The sequence below is a fragment of the Salvelinus sp. IW2-2015 genome, linkage group LG18 (assembly GCF_002910315.2).
Source record: "Salvelinus sp. IW2-2015 linkage group LG18, ASM291031v2, whole genome shotgun sequence".
Taxonomy (NCBI): domain Eukaryota; kingdom Metazoa; phylum Chordata; class Actinopteri; order Salmoniformes; family Salmonidae; genus Salvelinus; species Salvelinus sp. IW2-2015.
The window spans coordinates 27,930,253-27,952,362 of record NC_036858.1 but is presented as its reverse complement, the minus strand read 5'-3'; the positions used below and the strand labels follow the sequence as shown (position 1 = coordinate 27,952,362).

General features: G+C 45.2%; 1 protein-coding gene across 1 annotated transcript in view; it reads left to right on the top strand.

Moving 5' to 3' along the window:
* Window positions 1–3,710: 3,710 nt before the first annotated feature.
* LOC111978416 (regulator of microtubule dynamics protein 2) overlaps window positions 3,711–22,110 on the top strand; it is a 91,590-nt gene continuing 73,190 nt past the window's right edge. The window contains 1 exon segment of the mRNA XM_024008476.2: window positions 3,711–3,823. Within this exon segment, the coding sequence (XP_023864244.2) occupies window positions 3,794–3,823 (30 nt within the window). The 5' untranslated portion in view covers window positions 3,711–3,793.

The window sequence follows — 22,110 nt, the reverse complement described above, 5'->3', positions numbered from 1 at the left end:
AGACCACCATAGTCCCTGTGCCCAAGAACACTGAGGTAACCTGCCTAAATGACTACCGACCCGTAGCACTGACGTCTGTAGCCATGACGTGCTTTAAAAGGCGGGTCATGGCTCACATCATCACCATTATCCCAGAAACCCTAGTCCCACTCCAATTTGTATACCACCCCAACAGATCCACAGATGACGCAGCTCTATTGTACTCCACACTGCACTTTCCCACCTGGACAAAAGGGAACGGGGGATACCTAGTCAGTTGAATGCATCACTGCCTGGTATGGCAAATGCTCGGCTTCCGACCGCAAGGCACTACAGAGGGTAGTGCGTACGGCCCAGTACATCACTGGGGCCAAGCTTCCTGCCATTCAGGACCTCTATACCAGTCAGTGTCAGAGGAAGGCCCGAAAAATTGTCAAAGACTCCAGCCACCCAAGTCATAGACTGTTCTCTCTGCCACCGCACGGCAAGCGGTACCGGAGCGCCAAGTCTATGTCCAAAAGGCTTCTTAATAATCAAATGGCTACCCAGACTATTTGCATTGTCCCCCACCCCTCTTTTCCGCTGCTGCTACTCTCTGTTTATTATATATGCATAGTCACTTTAACTCTACCTACATGTATATATTACCTCAATTACCTCGACTAACCTGTGCCCCCGCACATTGACTCTGTACCGGTACCCCCTGTATATGGCCTCGCTAAGGTTATTTTACTGCTGCTCGTTAATTATTTGTTAATTTAATAAAAAAATGTACTTATCTATTTAAAAAAAAAAACTGCATTGTTGGTTAAGGGCTTGTAAGTAAGCATTTCACTGTTGTATTCGGCGCATGTGACAATGTTTTTTGGATTTGATTATATATACACATACAGTGACTTCAGAAAGTATTTATTCCACTTGACTTGCTCCAAATTGTGTTGTGTTACATCCTGAATTCAAAATCGATTAAGTGTATTTTTTCTCTCTCACCCTTCTAAACACAATACCCCATAATTACAAATAGAAAAGAAAAAAAACATTTATTGAAAAGTAAATACAGAAATATCTCATTTACATAAGTATTCACACCCCTGAATCAATACTTTGTAGATGCACCTTTGGCAGATATTTCAGCTGTGAGTATTTCTGGGTACGACTCTAAAGAGTTTTCAACACCTGGATTTGTACAATGTTTGCCAATTGTTCTTTTCAAAATTCTTCAAGCTCGGTCAAAGTGGTTGTTGATCATTGCTAGTAGATTTGAGTCAAAAGTGTAACTAGGCCACTCAGGAGCATTCAATGTCATCTTAGTAAGCAACTCCAGTGTATATTTGSCCTTGTGTTTTAGGTTATTGTCCTGCTGAAAGGTGAATTTGTCTCCCAGTATCTGTTGGAAAGAGACTGAACCACGTTTTCCTCTAGGATTTTGCCTGTGCTTAGCTCCATTCCATGTTTTCTTTCTCAGAAAAAAAACTCCCTAGTCCTTGGCGACGACAAGCCTACCCATAAGATGATGCAGCCACCACCATGCTTGAAAATATGAAGAGTGGTACTCAGTGATGTGCAACATTTTTGCAGTTTTACTAGTGCCTTATTGCACACAGGATGCATGTTTTTGAATATTTTTATTCTGTTCAGGCTTCCTTCTTTTCACTCTGTCATTTAGTTAGTATTGTGGAGTAACTACAATGACGTTGATCCAACCTCAGTTTCCTCCTATCCAGCCATTAAAGGGGTGTTTTCCTGGTTGATCAATAACATAAAACATGCATGGCCTAAGCGTGACAGTTTTTCTTGATTATAGAAGTTCAGCTATCGGCTTCATTGAATCTATTATTTTGAATGAACTTAATCCTGTAAAAATGCTATGCTCATTAGGATAATTACACTGATTTGTCATGCATTCTGAGACTGATCTCATGGACTGTTCTCAGGATGAGCTCTGGTATTCAACCTAGCCGGTTAACACAGAGGTACACAGGGGTTGTTGTTCATCATTGTAAATTCAAACACCACATGGCCCCTTGTATGCCCTACTATGGTAGCCTATGAGAAAATAGTTATTTGAGATATCTGGGGTTAACAATATCCAGCAAATGCAAAGAGCAGACAGCAAAATCTAAAATCATTCAATATCAGAGAGACTCCCAATGTTGACCTAGCCCAAAGACTGGGAGACGGCGATATTAAGTGTTTAATCTTACCGTCCAAAGGGAACGTATGCAGCCGGCTATACACTTGTATCCTCTGTGGACCAAAGAAAGTATGCATATTTTCCACATTTCTTTGGACTTCTCACCATTAAATCGATTTAAGTAGGAAATCGACACCTTTGCAGCCTGAATGGAAAATGTCTTGCGTATGAATTGGTCCACGGGGGATATGAGTGTCGGCTGCATACATTCCCTTTGGACATTAAAATGAAATGACTCAATATCGCTATCTGTTGGCCTTAGGGCAGATCAATAACATTTGTTCAGGTTTTTCAGTTAGTTACTCTGTTCCACTGCAAATGCCATAATCATCCTGTAGTGACTTCTTTACATTTGAATATAGCCACTGCCCAAGCCTGAAGCAGGGTTGTTTTTGACGCATACAGTCGATATTAAAAGTTCCCAGGATATGGTGCAACAAAATAGGATTTATTTTCCTTTAGATCTAACAAAAAAAGTAAAGCATACTGTATGTGTTTTGTGTTCTACTGTATACAATATGGCTAACCGGCTATAACACATCCAAAGCGGGATGGGCAACTTTGTTGGGGGTGGGATCCCAAAAAATCGGAACTCATCATAAGGGGCGCAGTAGCAAACATTTTAGCCCCCCCCCCTCTTGACAGCAGAGAGGCTTTAAAAATATATAAAATAGGGGGTGCCATTTTTTTTTTTTTTAATGCCATAGGGCATGAGAAAATTATTGCCTTTTGCTACAATTCTACACATTTTGGCTCTGGGCGGTGTCATGCCATGACCTTAGTTACTATGTTTTCTTTATTATTTGGTTAGGTCAGGGTGTGACTAGGGTGGGTATGCTAGTTTTGTCTTGTCTAGGGTTTTTGTATATCTAGGGTTTTTGTAGGTCTAGGTATATATGTCTATGGTGGCCTGATATGGTTCCCAATCAGAGGCAGCTGTTTATCGTTGTCTCTGATTGGGGACCATATTTAGGTAGCCATTTTCCCTTGGGTATTTGTGGGTTCTTGTCTGTTGTAGTTGCCTGTTCAGCACTCATTTGTATAGCTTCACGGTTCGTTTTGTTATTTTGTTAGTTTTGTTCAGTGTTCATTCTTAGAACAAAGAAGAATGTACGCATACCACGCTGCGCCTTGGTCTCCTCCTTTTGACGGCCGTGACAGGCGGAGAGAAGATTTGAAATTGTATAACTAATTTAGTGTAATTCTACTAATTTTGCCACAAGATGGAGAGAAATGTTTGTATTGCTAGTAAGAAACTGCAAGGGTTAGTACAAGAAAAGCATGGAGGGAGGGAGATAACACCACCACCCCCCACTAGGGGGATAACACTAAAGGACCCTAGTCTAAATTGGTTTGTTTGACTAACATCACTTTTCYTGTAGTGGAATAGTTTAGTGATCTCTAACCTTTGGCCAAAATTGTGAAAGGAATATCAATTATTAACATTTAGTATAACTGTGAGTTTATAAAGGAGCACCTTTCTCAGATTTGTCTTTGGAGCTTTCTGCCATAAAATATGTCCACATTGGCAATTACAACACAACAATAAAACATACAAATAATTAAAACAAATGTTGGGATAAATGAAGTTTCGAMGCGATCAGTGGAATTTCTTGKAGGATGCTGTTCAATTCCAAAGCATGGAGAATGGTGAGCACTAAAGTTTTCATTTAGTTGCTTTGAGCTAGATGTTTTTGGCAACACTTTAATATTACAGTGCTATTATTACAGTGTATTTATTTAAGTATTGTACAATTTAAGTATTGTATTTACTCATTGTTACTTACACTTAATGTATAGTCACTATATGTGTGTACACTAATTTAACTTAATTACTGTGTCATTAACATTGTTAATATTTTTTCTTAGTAAATGACTGGTCATTTTTGCGCTGTAAAATATAATGCTACAGCTACGGCCCTTAGTTAACCCTTGACAGAATACTTTTGTTTACGTCATATTTCATTGGATTAAGTTTTAGAGTCCGTCCACACCTCACAGTCATTAGACACCATCCAACCAACCAAACTGCTAGTAGTCAGAGAGGATAATCAAAGACGATGATGGCCACCACTCAGTAAACAAATAATGGAGAAAAATGATTAGTGGGGCTTATGTTTCCCATCAAGGCACTCTTGAAGAACGAATAAACAAACTTCTTGATTTAAACCTCAAACTAAAAACATTTTACTGACCCCCCCTCTTGACAGCAGAGAAACAGATTTTTTTTGTAACTTTGTGCAATTCTACACATTTTGCCATGGGGCATAGAGAAAATGTTGCCGTTTAAAAGCACGTTTGCTGCAATTCTACATATTATGCCATGGAGCGGAGAGAAGATTTTYAAATGTATACCTCATTTCTTGTAATTCTACTCATTTTGCCATGGGGCGGAGAGGCAAATCTGCAGTTCTACTGCACATTTCCTGCAATTCTACATATTTTGCCATAGGGTGGAGAGAAATGTTTGCAGTTTTAAATATGATATTACCCCCGGTTGGTAATTCGACCATGATTAGGCCTACTAAAAGTTTAGATAGCTGGCTGCTAGACTAATTTACCAAACTAAAAGATTTTAGTTGACATGGACTAATTTAGTGACTATCAGTGACTGACATGCAGTAACAAGAAAAAACTGTTGATGCACAACAGAATTTCAAAGTTGCACGTTGTGTATTCTACTATTTGAACTTGCAACAGTAAGTTGAGACCCAGACTGCATTTATTATTTTATTTATATGAGGGCCTTGAAAAGGGGGGGGGGTCGCTGACCGCCAGTTGCCCATCCCTGATCCAAAGGAATCAACTGCTTGTCCATATCACCCCTACCTTTATTGGTAACGCTCACAGTCACTGGTGTTGATGTCGGAATGTTTAGACGTTGTATCTACCTCTCCTGATAAGATGGAATGTTTTGATTGTTGCACAGAGAGATAACTTGTGGAGCCGGGGTCAGTGCCGGATCTGACTGTCTACCGATTCTGACCAGTGTTACCAACTCCTCAGTAAGGAAAGTAGCTATTGGCTGTCCTAAAAGTCGCTAGAAGTTGCTAAATGAAGTCATCACCGAATTTGCATAATTGGCCATGTGCATGTAATTGTGATGGGCGCTGTAGGAGAGAGGAATAACGTCGTGGSAGAGACAAAAAGTGAGTAAAAAACACCCTAAATATGTTTAGAACTACGAAGGAGCAAGCTGCAGAGAGTGGCACACACAGCGAAAAATAACCAGATATTTGAGGCCATACTCCTCTTCAGCACTTTATGGCCTGTTGTTAATCCCCGTCATAACAGAGGCATTGTCAGTCCCTATCCCAGGAGTTTCTCTTTTTTAAGACAACACTTCTTTGAGGAAAGCCACAACAGCACGGGCTATAGATTTGCATCTCCTCCTCCAACTCAACAAGCCCCAAATGTTGATCAATTGTCTGCTTGGTGCCACTAAAGTACCTTATCACAACCCCAGGTACTTAGAAACACTTACATCCGTGGACTCATCAAAGAGGAGCTGAAACGCTGGTCACCCACATCTGCGACCAACTTTTTCAGAAAGTATGGTGCTAGAACACCATTAATAATTTCTGTGCACTTTCTCCTGTGCATTTTGAAGTGGGTAGCAGCAGTGGAGTCTGAGAAAGCAGCTCTACATACTTCTCCAATGTGATCACATGCCAGCATGGAACAGTGTTCAGCGATAGCTAATGCCATGGTGGCCTCAGCCTTTTTGCAGAGTATTTTTTTTTTACCATAAATGACAGCTTGTTTTGGGTGGAACTGTTATAAGGCTTTGCCTTTTGAGTATGTTTATTAGTTGTCATGTGTTTTTTTACATCACTAAGTTTGGCGTAGAAATCAGCCTTACAATACAGGCAGTATGCACGTGTGTCATCTCCAATAAACGGCTTCAACCAGCCTTTGAATTCAGGGTTTGATTGCCCATCCTTTCTGTATATTTGAGTGTACAGTTTAGACTGAGCCATGATGAGCTAGCCAGCTAGATGTTTAGCTTATGTCACAGAGAGGCAACAACAGTGGACAAGGTGAGTAAGTGACTGAGGCTGTGGAGTAAAATGCAGTGATTTATTTTTGTGCAGTGATTTACTTTAGACAAAGAACATTTTACATTTACATCCCCGCCTGAATGTAAGCCAGGGCGGGATCAGCCAGCGGCGGCTTCCGCATGCACGATTCATTTGCAGTCTGGTCGCGGAGGGTGAATATCTCCTGCTCTGACTGCAGCTGGGTGTTATGCTGATGAATGAGGACCCAAAAGCGACGTAATAGTAACAGAGTCTTTATTCCAGTATTAAACATAATGTATTCTCCTGGATATAATCAATGGTAATCCAAACAGGAACTGAAATCCTCTCGTCAATAGAGAGGAACGCCTGGAGACGCGACCACAGACTGCAGGTCGTTCGGGAAGGCACTGGCCGTAGCTGACATAGACACTGCTCACACGCAGCATCTGAAGAAGGCAAAGAACACGACAGGGCGAAACAAGGAACAGGAACAGCAAACATCAAACAAGATCCGACAAGGACAGGAGCGGAAAACAGAGGGAGAAATAGGACTCTAATCAGAGTGCAAAATAGGGGACAGGTGTGAAAGAGTAAATGAGGTCGTAGGGAGAATGAGAAACAGTGGAGCATGAACGGAACGATAGAGAGAGAGAAAGAGAAAGAACCTAATAAGACCAGCAGAGGGAAGCACAGGGACAAGACATGATCAAAGACAAACATGACAGTACCCCCCCATCACCGAGCGCCTCCTGGCGCACTCGAGGAGGAACCCTGGGGCAACGAAGGAAATATCAATCAACGAACGGTCCAGCACGTCCCGAGATGGAACCCAACTCCTCTCCTCAGGACCGTAACCCTCCAATCCACTAAGTACTGGTGACCACGTCCCCGAGAACGCATGTCCATGATCTTCCGTACCTTGTAAATAGGAGCGCCCTCGACAAGGACGGGGGGGGGGGAGGAAGACGAACGGGGGCGCGAAGAAAAGGCTTGACACAGGAGACATGGAAAACAGGGTGGACGCGACGAAGATGTTGCGGAAGAAGCAGTCGCACAGCGACAGGATTGACGACCTGAGAGACACGGAACGGACCAATGAACCGCGGAGTCAACTTGCGAGAAGCTGTCGTAAGGGGAAGGTTACGAGTGGAAAGCCACACTCTCTGACCGCGACAATACCTAGGACTCTTAATCCTACGTTTATTGCGGCTCTCACAGTCTGCGCCCTGTAACGGCAAAGTGCAGACCTGACCCTCCTCCAGGTGCGCTCACAACGTTGGACAAAAGCCTGAGCGGAGGGAACGCTGGACTCGGCGAGCTGGGACGAAAACAGAGGAGGCTGGTAGCCAAGACTACTCTGAAACGGGGACAGCCCGGTAGCAGACGAGGAAGCGAGTTGTGAGCGTACTCAGCCCAGGGGAGCTGTTCTGCCCAAGACGCAGGGTTTCGAAACGAAAGGCTGCGTAAAATGCGACAATCGACTGATTGGCCCTTTCTGCTTGACCGTTAGACTGGGGATGAAACCCGAAGAGAGACTGACGGAGCACCAATCAAACGACAGAACTCCCTCCAAAACTGTGACGTGAATTGCGGACCTTGTCTGAAACGGCGTCTAACGGGAGGCCATGAATTCTGAAACATTCTCAATGATGATTTGTGCCGTCTCCTTAGCGGAAGGAAGCTTAGCGAGGGAATGAAATGTGCCGCCTTAGAGAACCTATCGATAACCGTAAGAATCACAGTCTTCCCCGCAGACGAAGGCAGACCGGTAATAAGTCTAAGGCGATGTGAGACCATGGTCGAGAAGGAATGGGAAGCGGTCTGAGACGACCGGCAGGAGGAGAGTTAGACTTAGTCTGCGCGCAGTCCGAACAAGCAGCCACGAAACGACGCGTGTCCCGCTCCTGAGTAGGCCACCAAAACGCTGGCGAATAGAAGCAAGCGTACCCCGAACGCCGGGTGGCCAGCTAACTTGGCAGAGTGAGCCCACTGAAGAACAGCCAGACGAGTAAAGACAGGAACGACGAAAGAAGGTACTAGGACAAGCGCGCGGCGACGCAGTGTGAGTGAGTGCTTGCTTTACCTGTCTCTCAATTCCCCAGACAGTCAACCCGACAACACGCCCTTCAGGGAGAATCCTCGGGTCGGTAGAAGCCACAGAAGAACTAAAGAGACGGATAAGGCATCAGGCTTGGTGTTCTTATTCCCGACGATAGGAAATCACGAACTCGAAACGAGCGAAAAACAACGCCCAACGAGCTTGACGTGCATTAAGTCGTTTGGCCGAACGGATGTACTCAAGGTTCTTATGGTCAGTCCAAACGACAAAAGGGACGGTCGCCCCCTAACCACTGTCGCCATTCGCCTATGGCTAAGCGGATGGCGAGCAGTTCGCGTTACCCACATCATAGTTGCGTTCCGATGGCGACAGGCGATGAGAAAAGTAAGCGCAAGGATGGACCTTATCGTCAGACTGGAAGCGCTGAGACAGAATGGCTCCCACGCCCACTCTGAAGCGTCAACCTCGACAATGAATTGTTTGTGACGTCAGGAGTAACAAGGATAGGGCGGATGTAAAACGCTTCTTGAGGAGATCAAAAGCTCCCTGGGCGGAACCGGACCACTTAAAGCAAGTCTTGACAGAAGTCAGAGCTGTGAGAGGGGCAGCCACTTGACCGAAATTACGAATGAAACGCCGATAGAAATTAGCGAAACCGAGAAAGCGCTGCAACTCGACACGTGACTTAGGGACGGGCCAATCGCTGACAGCCTGGACCTTAGCGGGATCCATCTGAATGCCTTCAGCGGAAATAACAGAACCGAGAAAGTGACAGAGGAGACATGAAAGGCGCACTTCTCAGCCTTCACGTAGAGACAATTCTCTAAAAGGCGCTGGAGTACACGTCGAACGTGCTGAACATGAATCTCGAGTGACGGTGAAAAAATCAGGATATCGTCAAGGTAAACGAAAACAAAAATGTTCAGCATGTCTCTCAGTACATCATTAACTAATGCCTGAAAGACAGCTGGAGCATTAGCGAGACCGAACGGCAGAACCCGGTATTCAAAATGCCCTAACGGAGTGTTAAACGCCGTTTTCCACTCGTCCCCCTCTCTGATGCGTACGAGATGGTAAGCGTTACGAAGGTCCAACTTAGTAAAGCACCTGGCTCCCTGCAAAATCTCGAAGGCTGACGACATAAGGGAAGCGGATAACGATTCTTAACCGTTATGTCATTCAGCCCTCGATAATCCACGCAGGGGCGCAGAGTACCGTCCTTCTTCTTAACAAAGAAAAATCCCGCTCCGGCGGGAGAGGAAGAAGGCACCACGGTACCGGCGTCGAGAGAAACAGACAGATAATCCTCGAGAGCCTTACGTTCGGGAGCCGACAGAGAGTATAGTCTACCCGAGGGGGAGTGGTCCCCGGAAGGAGATCAATACAACAATCATACGACCGGTGAGGAGGAAGGGGTGGCTCTGGACCGACTGAAGACCGTGCGCAGATCATGATATTCCTCCGGCACTCCTGTCTAATCACCAGGTTCCTCCTGAGTAGAGGGGACAGAAGACACAGGAGGGATAGCAGACATTAAACATTCACATGACAAGAAACGTTCCAGATAGGATAGAATTACTTGACCAATTAATAGAAGGATTATGACATACTAGCCAGGGATGACCCAAAACAACAGGTGTAAAGGTGAACGAAAAATCAAAAAGAAATGGTCTCACTGTGTTACCAGATACTGTGAGGGTTAAAGGTAGTGTCACATCTGATACTGGGAGAAGACTACCATCTAAGGCGAACTGGGCGTGGGCTCCCCTAACTGTCTGAGAGGAATGTCATGTTTCCGAGCCCATGCTTCGTCCATAAAACAACCCTCAGCCCCGAGTCTATCAAGGCACTGCAGGAAGCAGCCGAACGGTCCAGCGTAGATGGACCGACAAGGTAGTACAGGATCTTGATGGAGAGCCTGAGTAGTAGCGCTCACCAGTAGCCCTCCGCTTACTGATGAGAGCTCTGGCTTTTACTGAACATGACATGACAAAATGTCCAGCAGAACCGCAATAGAGGCAAAGGCGGTTGGTGATTCTCCGTTCCCTCTCCTTAGTCAGATGCGAATACCTCCCAGCTGCATGGGCTCAGTCTCTGAGCCGGTGGGAGGAGATGTTGAGTATGCGGAGAGGGGAAGCACCGTTAACGCGAGCTCTCTTCACGAGCTCGATGACGAAGATCTATCCGTCGTTCTATGCGGATGGCGAGTGAAATCAAAGAGTCCACGCTGGAAGGAACCTCCCGGGAGAGAATCTCATCCTTAACCTCAGCGTGAAGTCCCTCCAGAAAACGAGCGAGCAACGCCGGCTCGTTCCAGTCACTGGAGGCAGCAAGAGTGCGAAAACTCTATAGAGTAATCCGTTATGGATCGATCACCTTGACATAGGGAAGCCAGGCCCTGGAAGCCTCCTTCCCAAAAACTGAACGATCAAAACCCGTATCATCTCCTCTTTAAAGTTCTGATAATCGTTAGAACACTCAGCCCTTGCCTCCCAGATAGCTGTGCCCCACTCCCGAGCCGACCAGAGGAGTGATATGACGTAAGCGATCCGAGCTCTCTCTTTGAGTACGTGTTGGGCTGGAGAGAGAACACAATATCACACTGGGTGAGAAAGGAGCGACACTCAGTGGGCTGCCCAGAGTAACATGGTGGGTTATTAACCCTAGGTTCCGGAACTCGGAAGACCAGGAAGTAGCTGGTGCACGAGACGAAGATCTGAACTGTCCAGAGAGATCGGAGACCTGAGCGCCAGGGTCTCAACGGCATGATGAGCAGCAAACAATTCCTGCTCGTCTGCCGAGCATTGCTCCCTGGAACTCGACGGCAGTGTTGAGAGAATCATAGTCGCTGGGTCCATCTTGGTCGGATTTCTCTGTTATGCTGATGAATGAGGACCAAAAGCGACGTAATAGTAAAGAGTCTTTATTCCAGTATTAAACAAATAATGATTCTCCGGATATAATCAATGGTAATCCAAAACAGGAAACTGAAATCCTCTCGTCAATAGAGAGGAACGCCTGGAGACGCGACCACAGACTGCAGGTCGCTTCGGGAAGGCACTGCCGTAGCTGACATAGACACCTGCTCACACGCAGCATCTGAAGAAGGCAAAGAACACGACAGGCGCGAAACAAGGACACAGAACAGCAAACATCAAACAAGAATCCGACAAGGACAGGAGCGGAAACAGAGGGAGAAATAGGGACTCTAATCAGAGGGCAAAATAGGGGACAGGTGTGAAAGAGTAAATGAGGTCGTAGAGAATGAGAAACAGCTGGGAGCATGAACGGACGATAGAGAGAGAGAAAGAGAAAGAACTAATAAGACCAGCAGAGGGAAGCACAGGACAAGACATGATCAAAGACAAAACATGACACTGGGAGGGACTGCTGCGCGAGGACTGGGCGCCTGTGATGCTTTGGGAACGGGGGTGGGGCCCACGGCAGCACCCGCTGCTCGTTGAGAAGAGTAAGAACGATACGATACGTGCTTTCAAGTCAGTCTCCAAAAGTCTCCAATAACACCAGAAAAAGTTGCTAGATTTGTCGCTAGTCGCTTTTTTGAAAATGTGTCACTAGAGGGGTCTGAATACTCGCTAAATATAGTGACAAAGTCGCTAAGTTGGCAACACTGATTTCTGACTGACAGTCGCGCCAATCTGCATCACAAACAAACATTTTGGAAGCTGATTTGATGATTCTCTCCCATAACTCCGCCCCATAGTTACCATTGCAACGACCATTCAWCATGTGCTAGCAGTTCAGGGGAAAAGGGGGAAAAACAGATTGTCAAGGTGCTGCAAGCTAACATTAGCTAAAAAGCTAGCTGCTAATTCCGTGGCTATATATGTAGCTAGCTAATTAGCTAGCAACTCGTTTWTTACTGTAAAAAATAGTAGATAGATGAGTTGATTGTATCCTCTGAACTAATAGCTCCAGCACCGTGCTCTGTTAGCTACAAGGCTAATAAGCTAGCTAGCAAGTTGTGTGGTAATTTAGCTAGAAGGCTACCATCATCAGCTGATCTAGGAAAGATAAACAAATATTGATAGAAAATAATAAAGATAAATAAATGGAATACTACTTCTGGCCACAGAWGGCACTGAGAACAACAGTAGGCTACCCGCGTGCACCTGAAAAACAAAGCAARGAGCTGACTGACAAAAGCAAATAATGACAAATGAATGGATAAATCTAATGCATTGGAATAAAAGCTATTTCTTATCTTGGACGCATGAGAAACAAATGGTGAAAATGAGGAAGTACAAAGGAAAATCTGTCCATAAAGGAGCTGGGCTGAGGCCGGAATTCAGCACTACTGAGTGGACAGCACTGCCACATAGAAATGCTGTAAATGGTTTAAACCATGACAGAGAGGTGGTGGGGGTGTTTGTTTAATTTGGAAACTGTTATTTTCATATTTACCACTGTAAAACATATGTATCACTACATTTTAAACAAATAGGAGAATGGTTAAATTATAATTATTTAGGGGAGCTAATGTTTCATTCAGGGGAGCCGAGCCCCCCTGGCTCCCCCGTAATTTGCACCCTGGATAGACCTACCTAGTAGTAAGCCATCTATTGGGCCTGCCTATAGGCTACTATTATCTAAAAGCTCACGCATTTCACTGTAGACCACCCTAACCAATAATCCAAAGGTCAACATAGTAAGTTCAATGTCAACGTCGCTTAACTTGCTACTTCATGTTTAATTATTTTTATAATTTTAATTGTTTGATTATTTAATTGTAGAATATCTTTATTGAGCAAATATGAGAACCAATGTGTCACGTCTACTCCCGCTCCTCCACTCTGGCGCTCATTGTCACCAGTTTACTCATTATTACGCACACCTGTCACCATCATTGCACGTGCCTGCGCCTCATGAGACTCACCTGGACTCCATCACCTTCCTAATTAACTCCTCTATATCTGTCACTCCCTTGGGTTCTTTCCTCAGGAGTTATTGTTTCTGTTTTACATGTTTCATGTCTGTACGCTACTCGTGTTCATTATTTTGTTCCATGTTCCGATATTTATTAAATTGACTCCCTGTACCTGCTTCCTGATTATTAGCATACACGTTGTCATCATATATACATTGTCATCATATCCTATGTTGAGGTCACGATGCTGATGGAACGAGTGACTTTGACTTTATTCATTCTTTCTCACAGTTTACACTAACTGGAAGAAATGCAGAATTMACATAATCCAACATTGCATATAAAATAGCATGAGAAAACACTTAGAATACATAATACATGGCAAACTTAATACATAATAGGCTGCAGAACATTTCTTCTCTTGATGGGWAAACTCACAAGTTTCAAGTTCGGGAAGCTAATTTTCACCCTAAAAATGTTGCCTTTTATAAACAAATTTCATGCAATTCTACTACACTTTGGAGCCCTTAGCATAATATTTTTCTAATAGAACCAATTACAGGGTAGACTACCCTGCTGATACTGACAAACAGATATATAATAGTCCTATGAGAAGGGGAGACACAAATATCATATGACGTCCATCAAAATTGGATGAGGAAATTATTGTCCAAAAGCAAATGATTAAATTGCCAACAGTGATTAAAAGTGAATATGTGTAGTGCACACTTTCCGAGGATARGGTCGATGCTTTCCACTGGTGCCAATAAGATAGGCTATAGTCTACTGTTTTCTTCTCAACTTCTCTTTACAGCAACAGTCATTTGCTTGCCAAAATAGTTTTTCCCGTGATCGTATTTTGAAATATTGCGATTGCCTGCCTGACTGGGCCTCTCTACTTTTCACTGACAGTTGCAACTCAACAACTGTAACGATTGTCGAAATCCTCCTCGTCTGAGGAGGAGCAGCAAGGATCAGACCAATATGCAGTGTGGTACGTTTCCATATTCCACGTTTCCGAACAGCCTACATTAATATGGTTCCCAATCAGAGACAACGTAAAACACCTGCCTCTGATTGAGAACCATATCAGGCTAGTTAGACAACCCTAAACCAATGAAAACACATAACATGGAATATACCCACCCAGCTCACGTCCTGACCAACTAAACAAAGACTAAACAAAGGAAATAAGGTCAGGAACGTGACAGTACAGCGGCGCTGGGCAGACGGGCAGCGCAGGCGGCGCTGGGCAGACGGACAGCGCAGGCGGCGCTGGGCAGAAGGCAGACTCTGGCCGGCGGAGACGCACAGGAGGCTTGGTGCGTGGTGCCGGAACTGGTGGTATCGGGCTGGAGACACGCACCATATGGCGAGTGCGTGGAGGAGGTACAGGGCTCTGGAGACACACTGGAAGCCTGGCTGTCTCTTATACACATCTAGATGTGTATAAGAGACAGCAGTAGGCTTGGTGCGTGGTGCCGGAACTGGTGGTATCGGGCTGGAGACACGCACCATATGGCGAGTGCGTGGAGGAGGTACAGGGCTCTGGAGACACACTGGAAGCCTGGTGCGTGGTGTTGGCACTGGTGGTACTGGGCTGGGGCGGAGGTGGCGCCGGATATACCGGACCGTGCAGGCGTACTGGCTCCCTTGAGCACCGAGCCTGCCCAACCTTACCTGGTTGAATGCTCCCCGTAGCCCGACCAGTGCGGGGACTGTCTCTTATACACATCTAGATGTGTATAAGAGACAGGGGCGTACAGGGCTCTGGAGACGCACAGGAGGCTTGGTGCGTGGTGCCGGAACTGGTGGTACCGGGCTGGAGACACGCACCATATGGCGAGTGCGTGGAGGAGGTACAGGGCTCTGGAGACACACTGGAAGCCTGGTGCGTGGTGTTGGCACTGGTGGTACTGGGCTGGGGCGGAGGTGGCGCCGGATATACCGGACCGTGCAGGCGTACTGGCTCCCTTGAGCACCGAGCCTGCCCAACCTTACCTGGTTGAATGCTCCCCGTAGCCCGACCAGTGCGGGGAGGTGGAATAACCCGCACTGGACTGTGTTGGCGAACCGGGGACACCATGCGTAAGGCTGGTGCCATGTATGCCGGCCCGAGGAGACGCACTGGAGACCAGACGCGTTGAGCCGGCTTCATGGCACCTGGCTCAATGCTCAATCTAGCCCGGCCGATACGTGGAGCTGGGATGTACCGCACCGGGCTAAGCACACGTACAGGAGACACCGTGCGCTTTACCGCATAACACGGTTTCTGCCCGTACTCTCGCTCTCCACGGTAAGCACGGGGAGTTGGCGCAGGTTTCCTATCTGACTTCGCCACACTCCCTTTTATCCCCCCCCAAGACATTTTTGGGGCTGACTCTCAGGCTTCCAGCCTCGCTTCCGTGCTGCCTCCTCATACCACCGCCTCTCGGCTTTAGCTGCCTCCAGCTCTTCACGAGGACGTCGATATTCTCCCGGTTGTGCCCAGGGTCCTCCGCTGTCCAGAATTTCCTCCCAATTCCATAAGTCCTGCGATCGCTACTCCTGCTGCTGCTGCCGCTTACCACACTGCTTGGTCCATGGTTGGTGGGTGATTCTGTAACGATRGTCGTAATCCTCCTCGTCTGAGSAGGAGCAGCAAGGATCAGACCAATATGCAGTGTGGTACGTTTCCATATTTATTCGAACACTTAATCAACACGAACAAAACAATAAACAAAACGAAACCAACGACGCTACAGTCCTGAACATGTGAATCTAGAAAACAAAGAACGCAACGAACAGGAACAATCACCCACAAACAAACAGTGAGAACAGCCTACCTTAATATGGTTCCCAATCAGAGACAACGTAAAACACCTGCCTCTGATTGAGAACCATATCAGGCTAGTTAGACAACCCTAAACCAATGAAAACACATAACATGGAATATACCCACCCAGCTCACGTCCAGACCAACTAAACAAAGACTAAAACAAAGGAAATAAGGTCAGGAACGTGACAACAATCATCTATTTGGTTTTTGCCTCCTATGCTGCCCAAATTGCATACGCTGCCTTTCTTTCCAACTGTAGGAAATGCAATTTAAAACAATCCATATWAAAAAATTACAAAATATGCTTATGATCCTCTGTGGCCAAATCATAATTAGTAGCCTATTTTGAATGATTGTATTTACGTTATTCATATGGTAGAGAAATTAACATAACATTTACTGGCAACAGCTCTGGTGGACATTCCTGCAGTCAGCATGCCAATTGCACACTCGCTGAAAACTTGAGACATCTATGGAATTGTGTTGTGTGACAAAACTGCATTTTCTAGAATGGCCTTTTATTGTCCCCAGCACAAGGTACACCTATGTAATGATTCAGCTTCTTGATATAGGACACGTGTCAGGTGGATGGAWTATCTTGGCAAAGGAGAAATGCTTACTAACAGGGATGTAAACACATGTGCACAAAATGTGAGAGAAATMAGCTTTTTGTGCATATGGCAAATTTCTGGGATCTTTTATTTCAGCTCAAGAAACATTTCATTTTTTACATTTATTTATTTCACCTTTATTTAACCAGGTAGGCAAGTTGAGAACAAGTTCTCATTTACAACTGCGACCTGGCCAAGATAAAGCAAAGCAGTTCGACACATATAACAATACAGAGTTACACATGGAGTAAAACAAACATACAGTCAATAATACAGTAGAAAAATAAGACTAAATACAATGTGAGCAAATGAGGTGAGATAAGGGAGGTAAAGGCAATAAATAGGCCATGGTGGCGAAGTAAATAAAATATAGCAATTAAAACACTGGAATGGTAGATTTGACAGTAGATGAGTGTGCAAAGTAGAAATACTGGGGTGCAAAGGAGCTAAATAAATAAATAAATAAATACAGTAGGGGAAGAGGTAGTTGTTTGGGATATTTATAGATGGGCTATTGTCACGATGGTCTAAGGTGGAAACAGTGGACCAAAGCGCAGCATGGTGAGCGTACATACTTCTTTATTAACGATGTCGCCAACAAAACAATAAACATCCAAACGAAACGTGAAGCCAACGTAGTGCTCACAGGCAACTAAACATGGACAACTACCCACCCAGYCAGGTGGGAAAAGGCAACCTAGGTATGGTTCTCAATCAGAGACAACGATAGACAGCTGCCTCTGATTGAGAACCACACCCGGCCAAACACACAGAAATCCAAATCATAGAAAAAGAACATAGAATGCCCACCCAAATCACACCCTGACCAAACAAAAATAGAGACATAAAAAGCTCTCTACGGTTAGGGCGTGATAGCTATGTACAGGTGCAATGATCTGTGAGCTGCTCTGACAGCTGGTCCTTAAAGCTAGTGAGGGAGATAAGTGTTTCCAGTTTCAGAGATTTGTGTAGTTCGTTCCAGTCAATGGCAGCAGAGAACTGGAAGGAGAGGCGGCCAAAAGCGTGCTACGGGTGGGTGCTGCTATGGTGACCAGCGAGCAGAGATAAGGCGGGACTTTACCAAGCAGGGTCTTGTAGATGACCTGGAGCCAGTGATTTGGCGACGAGTATGAAGCGAGGGCCAGCCAACGAGAGTGTACAGGTCATAGTGGTGGGTAGTATATGGGGCCTTGGTGACAAAACGGATGGCACTGTGATAGACTGCATCCAATTTGTTGAGTAGGGTGTTGGAGGCTATTTTGTAAATGACATCGCCGAAGTCGAGGATCGGTAAGATGGTCAGTTTTACGAGGGTATGTTTGGCAGCATGGGTGAAGGATGCTTTGTTGCGAAATAGGAAGCCAATTCTAGATTTAACTTTGGATTGGAATTGAGATGTTTTGATGTGAGTCTGGAAGGAGAGTTTACAGTCTAACCAGACACCTAGGTATTGTGTATTGTCCACATATTCTAGTTCAGAACCGTCCAGAGTAGTGATGCTGGACCGGCGGGCAGGTGCAGGCAGCAATCGGTTGAAGAGCATGCATTTAGTTTTACTTGTATTTAAAAGCAGTTGGACGGCCACGGAAGGAGAGTTGTATGGCATTGAAGCTCGTCTGGAGGGTGTTAACACAGTGTCCAAAGAAGGGCCAGAGTAATACAGAATGGTGTCATCTGCGTAGAGGTGGATCAGAGACTCACCACAGCAAGAGCGACATCATTGATGTATACAGAGAAGAGAGTCGGCCCAGAATTGAACCCTGTGGCACCCCATAGAGATTGCCAGAGGCCCGGACAACAGGCCCTCCGATTTGACACACTGAACTCTGTCGGGAGAAGTAGTTGGTGAACCAGGCAAGGCAATATTTTGAGAAACCAAGGCTGTTGAGTCTGCCGATGAGGATGTGGTGATTGACAGAGTCAAAAGCCTTGGCCAGGTCAATGAATACGGCTGCATAGTATTGTTCTATCGATGGCGAGTAAGATACGTTTAGACCTTCAGCGTGGCTGAGGTGCACCTATGACCAGCTCTGAACCCAGATTGCATAGCGGAGAAGGTACGGTGGGATTTGAAATGGTCGGTGATTCTGTTTGTTAACTTGGCTTTCGAAGACCTTAGAAAGGCAGGGTAGGATAGATATAGGTCTGTAGAGTTTGATCAAGAGTGGTCCCCCCCTTTGAAGAGGGGATGACCGCAGCGGCTTTCCAATCTTTGGGAATCTCAGACGACACGAAAGAGAGGCTGAACAGGCTAGTAATAGGGTTGCAACAATTTCGGCAGATATTTTAGAAAGAAGGGTCCGGATTGTCTAGCCCGGCTGATTTGTGGGGGTCCAGATTTGCAGCTCTTTCAGAACATCAGCTGACTGGATTGGGAGAAGGAGAAATGGGGAAGGCTTGCACGAGTTGCTGTGGGGGTGCAGTGCTGTTGACCGGGGTAGGGGTAGCCAGGTGGAAAGCATGGCCAGCCGTAGAAAACTGCTTATTGAAATTCTTAATTATAGTGGATTTATCGTGGTGACAGAGTTTTCTTATCCTCAGTGCAGTGAGCAGCTGGGAGGAGGTGCTCTTATTCTCCATGGACTTTCCAATGTCCCAGAACTTTTGGAGTTTGTGTTGCAGGAAGCAAATTTCTGCTTGAAAAAGGGCCAGGTCAATTTGAAAGGCCTGCTCGCTGAAGTTTTCAGGGAGCGTTTGATAGTGATGAGTGGAGGTCGTTTGACCGCTGACCCATTACGGATGCGGCAATGAGGCACTGAGATCTTGGTTGAAAACAGCAGAGGTGAATTTAGAGGGCAAGTTGGTTAGGATATATCTATGAGGGTGCCGCTGTTTACGGCTTTGGGTTGTACCTGGTAGTTCATTGATAATTTGTGTGAGATTGAGGGCATCAAGCTTAGATTGTAGGATGCCGGGGTTTTAACATGTCACAGTTTAGGTCACTAGCAGCACGAGCTCTGAAGATAGATGGGGGGCAATCAGTTCACATATGGTATCCAGAGCACAGCTGGGGGCAGAGGGTGGTCTATAGCAGGTGGCAAGGTGAGAGACTGTTTTTAGAGAGGTGGATTTTTAAAAGTAGAAGTTCAAATTGTTTGGTTACAGACCTGGATAGTAGGACAGAACTCTGCAGGCTATCGCTGCAGTAGAATGCAACACTGCCCCCTTTGGCCGTTCTATCTTGTCTGAAAATGTTGTAGTTAGGGATGGAGATTTCAGAGTTATTGGTGGTCTTCCTAAGCCAGGATTCAGACAACAGCTAGGACATCAGGGTTGCTGTGTGTACTAAAGCAGTTAACAAAACAAACTTAGGGAGGAGCTTCTAATGATAACATGCATAAAACCTGAATTCACCTCTACATCGCAGAGGAACAGAAGAGGAGTAGGTAAGGTACGGCTAAAAGCTAGGAGAATTGGACGTCTAGGACGTCCGGAACAAGAGTAAAAGGAGCAGTTTCTAGGGGCGATAAATATAGATTCAAGGTTAGTGTACAGACAAAGGTATGGTAGGATGTGGATACAGTGGAGGTAAACCTAGGCATTGAGTGATGATGAAAGAGCTTGATGCGCAATTTATTTTGTCCCCCCACACCAACGATCACGACAAGGACATCAAAACGACCTCACAGGTTGACATATCAAAACTGCTCTATTGAGTGGTGACCATATACTTTTGGCCATTATATGTGGAGGCGTGAAAATAGCTGAAGGAGCGAATGGAGATTAAGTTTGTAGTGGGATGCCCCAAAGCTTGGCGTGAATGGACGTTTCAGGAGAAGGATCCGAAACACTAGAGTGAAGAAGGTGGACTTTGTTGCGGTTATAGTGCAATGATAAATTGCACTAATCAAACTAATCAAAAATCAAAGAAGCTAGGCATCATTGTGAAAGGCGGCGAAAATATTTCTGGATCTCCGGGACTTTACAGCTGAAATGTTACAGGGAAATACCGAAAGAAGAGGTTCCTCCTATCCAGGTTCCTAAGGTTCCTGTGTAGGGATCCTGAAATAGACATTAATGAAATGCCGATTGAAGGTAGTAACATTTTTGTTTTTGTTTTTTGTTTACTTTTGAATATTAGAAATACATATAATTATTGTGTTATTCATTTTATGTAGTTATTTAAAAAAAAATTCTGTTTCAACTTTTGTTTAACAATCTGTAATGGAATTTACACGCCTGTCCCAGTTGATGGCGGTAATGCACGCATTTGGTTGGCCAACCACCATTTAAAACCAAACGAAGAAGAATAGATAAGTTGGAGGAAGTTTGCCATTCATTTGTTTAGGTTCTTATTTTTAGAGGACAAGAATGGCAGGTAGGCCCTAGGCCTGAGAATGGTTTTTAGATTTTGTAGATGGCGTCAGAGGAACCCATAGAGGTCGGTTAGAAGGCGGCAGGAAAAAAAGGAGGTATCAACTAAAGTTGAAGATTTCCCGGTGTTGTGACACCCGCCTATATTGATGGCGATGGGCAGACCTGGTGGAAGGCGTGTTGAAACAGAGAAGATACTGTCCCTGTATATTGAGTTTGAATTGCAGTCTTTACCAGGATAAAGTCATGTTCAGGATGTGTCAGGTATCGCTTGTGAGAGCTTTTTTGTCCCAAATGCCATTAAGGTGTTTTAGGTGGTCAGCTTATGTCCATGTGGCAGCAGTGATGTTAGGAGGGAGATTCCTGATGTTAGAAGTGTGAAGGGAGGAACATGAAGACCAAAGAATCTGGTAGTAATCGGATGGGAAAGGTTGTTTTTGTGTAAACTGTAATGGGTAAGCCTATGGGTCCGGTGGGGGAAATGGGCACCGGTTTGAGGTTGCCAGCATCAGAGTAGTTCAGAAGGTGTGTATACTGAAGGCAGTGGAAGTAGTAGAGGACGATGGCTCCAAGGTGAGGAAATCGTAAGATGGAAATTCCGGAGTAGGACCTGAGGGCCAATAGAGAGTGATAGGAATTAACTTCAGTAAGGTTTTTTTAACTTTTTATGTTCATGACCATCCAGGTTGTCAAATGTGATCGCAGAATGGACACGTAATAAATCACTGAGGAAGATGTAGTGGTGCAGCTGCAGAGAAGTACTTGGGTGTAACATGAAGATTAGCTCACCTGCAGAAGAGTTACAAGATGTTTTTTGATACGATACAGTGTCCATCCTCCAGGCTGCCGGCCTGAGTAGGATCAGATAGGGCCAAAGTAGTGATAGTGGGGTGAACGTTTAATGGGTGCTGGGGTTGACCGGTATAGATTGCCTCTGCATTGGTGTTCTGATGAAATGCCTGTGCTGGCCCTTATGCCACCAAATTTCTCTCTTCCACATGGATACAGTAGACAGGTTGCAAATAAGAATAACAATCATTCACTTCATACATACAAATAGTGCAATGTACAGTTGAAAAGTCAGAGTTTTACCACTACACTTTTAGCCAAATACATTTAAACTCAGTTTTTCAACAAATTCCCCAACATTTAATGCCTAGTAAAATACCTGTCTCAGTCCCAGTTAGATCACCACTTTATTTTCAGAAAGTGAAATGTCCAGAAA